The following is a 6,000-nucleotide window of genomic DNA, read 5'->3' on the forward strand; positions in this document are numbered from 1 at the left end:
ATCCAAAAGCCGAATGATGACGCTCCCAATGACCGAACAGGGTTAAGTAACCGCTTTGCGGACATGGAGGGCGACGCCCCATTCTCCTACTGTCCGCCGCGGCCAGCCCACGATCCGCCTGCACGAGATCCGGCTGGATCGAGTGCGCCACCTCACGGCCGTTCGTTGCGTTGACCAGACCAGCACCGCGAGTCGGACGGGCACTGTGTCACATCACATACATTACTCTGTCGCACATTACCTAAAGAAATGAACAAATAAAATACACATATGATAATATTGACAGCACAAAGCTACATAGATATGGAGTGGCAGATATATACATATACATATACATATATACACACACTCACACTCACATAATTTCGAGCTTGAAACGATTTTTCAGAGTAAAACTTCTCTCCCAAACGAAAACCATCACCCTCCCCCCGCTCGCATTCTGTTTAGCCTATTTTCGCTAGCTCTCACACAATTGTTTGCTCTTGAGTAACACATAAAACTCCTCAATTGTGCCTTCATCTACCATTCTCTCCTTTTCAACATAAATTCACCAATATAGAATGATTTCTGTTTTTGTAAACTATTCCTTTCTATTTCCCCGTTTCGTGTATTTCCTTCTTTTTTTTTTTCTTTCTTTTCTCAGTGCATCTTTCCATCGACTGGTTGATACTGCAACAATTATTCTTTCTTGGGTTTGTGGTGGCTCTTAAAAGAGCCGTTTGATTTTTGGTGTGAGGTGCAAATAAACTTATTTGGCACCCTTCTTGGCAGCAGGCTTCTTTGGTTTTGCCGCCTTGGATTTGGTCGTCGTCTTCTTCGCCACTTTCTTCGGGGTTGCCTTCTTGGATGGCTTCTTTGCTGCGGTCTTCTTCTTGGGCGTCTTCGTTTTCTCCGACTTGGTTGCTGTCTTCTTCGCCGGCTTCTTCTTTGTCGCCTTCTTCTTCTTCTCCTTCTTTTCTGCTGCAGCTTTGGCCTTCTTGGCGACCGCCTTCTCTTTCTTTGCGGCTGCCTTTGCCTTTGCCTTCTCGCGGTCAGCCTTGACCTTTGCCTTCTGCTTCTCTTTTCGTGCCTTCTCCGCCGCCTCTGCCTTTGCTGCCTTGACGTTCAGCTTGAAAGAGCCAGATGCCCCGACACCTTTCGTCTGAACCAGTGTCTCGTTGGCAACCCCTTTCCGCAGAGCTCGCTTGATGAAGATGGTCTGTCGGTCCATATCGCCTACTTTGTAGTTGGCTGCGATGTACTTCTTAATGGCCTGAAGCGATGATCCATTCCGCTCCTTCAGTGCGCCGATAGCAGCATTGACCATCACCTGGGTCGGTGGATGCTCGGGCGCTTTCTTCTTGGTCGTCTTCTTTGCTGCTTCCGAAGCCGCCATCACGATAACAATCGATGCGATACGTAGTGAGTCAGAGAGTAGTGGAACAAAACTAATGACTCGCAACCTTCGCACTGTCGTTTTATCAGCTCATTGCGTACCTCGAAGGAATCACCGGACATCTCGGGCATGGCGTCGTGCAGACGCTCTGCCTAATGTGCTTCCACATCTGTTCTCTGTTTCATATTACTTGATTTACTTTTCTGCTCCATTTGTTTTATCCACGTGTTTCCCTAAGGCAGCTGTTTTATATTACAACATGCCGAAAACTGCAACAATTTTAGACAGCAAACGCACAAACACTAGAGCATTAATGCAATCAAACACACAAACGTCCTACATACATGTGGCTGTGCTGTTCTTATGTTGTCGATAAATTACTCTTTTATTTTAATACCTTCTTTTTAACCTCAGAACGGCCTCGCCTGACGATTTATCATCTGTGCGTTTCATAAATTCATAAATTCTTCCGAAATTAACTTGGTACTTAACTCTTGCTTATTTTCATACTCTAGTCTATGCTTATTCTTTACTCCATATTCTCTCCTCATCTAATGGTATGTATTGCCACCTTATATATTTAGTCTTTATTCTTTGGTCTAGATATCCCTTATCCATTTTGTCTCCTTATATAATATCATGCATTGTCACCTTACATATTTATCATTATATTTCTTCCTTTCTCTACATTTCCTATTTATGTGTGATTCAAGTAAGGATAATTAGAGAGAGAGAGAGAGAGAGAGAGAGAGAGAGAAAGGAAAAAAAAAGAAAAAGAAAAGAAAAGAAAAAAAAACAGATATAGCGGAAATCTCAACACAACACAAAATAGCATGATGAATTGAATGTATTCTTTCTGGAAAATGTGGTGGCCCTGATAAGGGCCGTTTGGTTGAAAAGAGCCGCCGTGAAGTGTCTAACTGGACTTTGCAGTCTTCTTCGGCAGAAGCACAGCCTGGATGTTTGGCAGTACACCACCCTGAGCGATTGTCACGCCTCCCAGCAGCTTGTTCAGCTCTTCGTCGTTGCGAACGGCAAGTTGAAGATGTCGCGGGATGATCCTCGTCTTCTTGTTATCGCGTGCGGCGTTGCCGGCCAGCTCCAGAATCTCAGCGGTCAGGTACTCCAGAACAGCAGCTAGGTACACTGGTGCACCAGCGCCTACTCTCTGGGCGTAGTTGCCTTTACGAAGGAAGCGATGAACTCGGCCGACGGGGAACTGCAGGCCGGCGCGTGATGATCGAGACTTGGCCTTGGTGCGAGCCTTGCCAGATTTTCCTCGTCCAGACATGATTGGAGACGGAGAGACAAATGTGTTGACGTGATCTGAATGCTGATTCAACTGAGAGTGTGATCCCCGCCGATTGTTTCCGCACCCATTTATACCCCGCTCGGGGATCCAGCGGGTCAAGATCCTTTTGTTGACCGGTCGACCAATCAGCGTAGCCGGTGGCAGAAGTGGGCAGCTGCTACTGCTGCCAGTGCGGACACAAGCGCTGTTTGCTGCCCTCTTGCTGGCTAACTCGGCACAGTGTGTAGTAGTTCAATGCAGCTAGTTGTATCGCGGCGGCTGTCCATGTATTATATTTCACAATAAAGCAATTGTGAATACACACTTTCAGTTGAATCAGCATTCAGATCACGTCAACACATTGGTAAAAAGGCTCCGAATTAACGTCACAATCTTTTTTTTTTCCTTTTCTTGACCACATAGTTTTACTTTTTCTTACCCCCCTCCCTTCACTCCTTCTGTCTCCCTATCTATCCCTCCCCCCCCCCTCTCTCTCTCTCTCTCTTCCTCTCTATCAAGCACCTTACAGACCCCTTCTCGTCTCAGTTACATATGAATTGATTTGCTAGGTACATAATCACCGTAGACTGCGTTTCATTTGAAGGGGGGGGGGGCAGATATCCCTACTTTACGTGCATTTCATTTATCTTTGTGGTTTTCTTGTTCTCATTTTTCATTTCCGTTCAACTACGTGTGCACTTTTAAATACATAAATATCTAACATCATCCAAGGCTCTACTTTTTAAAACTAAGAATAACAAACAGAATATTGTCCTGTATGAACCATGATATTCTTTCTTGATAATGTGGTGGCTCTGAAAAGAGCCGTTGTGTTGTGTGGTGCGACCACGGAGGACAGGCCTCTCTCTACGCCCTCTCTCCCCGGATGCGACGGGCCAGCTGAATGTCCTTGGGCATGATGGTAACCCGCTTGGCGTGGATGGCGCACAGGTTGGTGTCTTCGAACAGACCGACGAGATAAGCCTCGCTCGCTTCTTGGAGGGCCATGACAGCAGAACTTTGGAAGCGCAGCTCGGTCTTGAAATCCTGAGCAATCTCACGAACAAGTCGCTGGAAGGGGAGTTTGCGGATGAGAAGTTCGGTGCTCTTCTGGTAGCGGCGAATCTCACGAAGTGCGACTGTGCCGGGCCTATAGCGATGAGGTTTCTTCACTCCTCCGGTGGCGGGGGCACTCTTGCGAGCAGCCTTCGTAGCCAGTTGCTTGCGAGGAGCCTTGCCTCCAGTCGACTTGCGAGCCGTCTGCTTGGTGCGAGCCATGTTTTCTTCAGGTAACGAGTGGGGAGATTTTTCGATGCGGAGTTGGGAAGAGAATGAAACCGCCGGACATCCAGCTCCCATTTTATATCGCGGACGATGGATCCCTAGACCCGGGACGGATCCAATCCGTGGCCTGTGATTGGTCAAGCAGTGATTTCCTTTGTCCGAACTGGGCGCACCAGCCCCGCAGCGGCGGCCCCCACCCGTCCCGTCCGCTATGGTTGGTCACGCCGCTCAACCTGTTCACGCCTTCCCGTAGATGGCGCCGTTGAGATACCAGCTCGCGAATTCAATGATTATTGCGGCGTATAATATACTGAAAACATCATTCCGAACGAGATTTTTTTTTTTTCTGTATGCAGGCTGCTGTAACAGTGATATTATTACTATACGTGCATGATGGTATTTGGAATAGATTCATATAGCAACAGCTCGTTAAGAAGACGATTCTATAAAGCGGTGTGGTAATTTAATACACTCTTTTACCCGAAAGGGAAGAGCTGGCTGATTGGAAGTTAATCTATATTGTGCGGGTCTTAAACATTAATCTGTAATATGTTTGCCTAATTTTACCATGTTTCAATCAGGTGGTGCTGTCAATAAACTAATTAACGAATACATTAAGTGAACACGAGAAGCAAATATAAATAAGCATACAATGTGAAGTCACTATAAACAAGCGATGATTTGTATTTCTCTGGTGGGTAAAGTACTAGCTTTTCGATTCGTTATAATTAGGATATGATTAGGTTTTCATACAACAGTGGGATATTCTTTCTTGGTTATGTGGTGGCCCTGATAAGGGCCGTTTGAGATATAGGCGACTGTGGACATCTACTTGGATGTAGTGTACTTGGTGACAGCTTTGGTGCCCTCGCTGACGGCGTGCTTTGCCAGTTCTCCGGGGAGAAGGAGGCGCACTGCGGTCTGCACTTCACGGCTGCTGATGGTCGACTTCTTGTTGTACTGACCGAGACGTGCAGCTTCGGCGGCGATGCGTTCGAAAATGTCGTTGACGAAGCTGTTCATGATGGACATGGCGCGACTCGAAATTCCAGTATCTGGGTGGACTTGCTTCAGAACCTTGTAGATGTAGATGCCGTAGCTCTCCTTCCTCTTCCTACGCCTCTTCTTGTCGGCATTGGGCCGGGGAGCCTTGGCAGCTTTCTTGGAACCCTTCTTGGCAACTTGTCCGGATGGAGGAGCCATTGTGAGCGTTGACTAGAGACTAGGCGGATGCGAATTCGATGCAGCTTTGAAAGAGAAATGTTATGGTCAGCTGCCCCCTTTCCTCTTTTATACGCGTTTGGAGGATCCGCTCGCACAGTTCATGCAAATTAGATGAGGATTAGCAGAAGCATCGATTCAGGCGGGCGTGACGGCCCCGCCTGCCGGCCGGCCGGCCGCGGTGGTGGAATAACGGTTTCTGCCACCAGATGGCAGTAGACAGATTTTTGTCCAATTTTACCTTAATTTGTTCACGAATTGCGTGTAAAAATGAAAAACGTGAATAATATTCTCTGCAAATATTAAATCACCATTTACTTTTCTTTTCTTTTCTCTTTGTAATCAAACTAGATCTAGAAAATCTCCTGTAACTATATATATTCTGTTTCGTATCTCGCAAAAAAAGCTGCTAACTTCCCTTATTCCTTTTGATTGCGTGTTAAGCTTACACATGTTATCTACCTTCGTCGCCGCTCGCTGACACGCTGAAGCTGAAATCTATTTGTAAATATTCATTTTGCGTTAGAAAAAAAAAACATACCTTCTTGCATTCATACTTTGCTGATACTCTTTTTTTTTTTTACCTACTTGATTGATTGATTGATTGATTGATTGATTGACTGCTTGTTTCCCACTGCACAATACCAAAAGCCAATGTCAGACAGCAAGATATTGTCCAGACTTACCCACATTTTGTATTGAGGGTATTGAATCTGCGTAAAATTGGCTATATGCAAAATAGGGTATAGAATCTATCCTCTTTAGTGAGTTTAACTCAATATCAGGTGAAGCCAAACAATCTACTTTATTCATAATACAATGTAGTCAA

General features: G+C 45.8%; 1 protein-coding gene across 1 annotated transcript; it reads right to left on the reverse strand.

Annotated features, from left to right (window-relative positions):
* Positions 1-4,778: 4,778 nt before the first annotated feature.
* LOC140226451 (histone H2B.2, embryonic) lies at positions 4,779-5,153 on the reverse strand. Its single transcript, XM_072306917.1, has one exon. The coding sequence runs from the start codon at positions 5,151-5,153 to the stop codon at positions 4,779-4,781; it is 375 nt and encodes a 124-aa protein (XP_072163018.1).
* Positions 5,154-6,000: the final 847 nt, after the last annotated feature.

The sequence above is a fragment of the Diadema setosum genome, chromosome 3, assembly GCF_964275005.1.
Source record: "Diadema setosum chromosome 3, eeDiaSeto1, whole genome shotgun sequence".
Taxonomy (NCBI): Eukaryota; Metazoa; Echinodermata; class Echinoidea; order Diadematoida; family Diadematidae; genus Diadema; species Diadema setosum.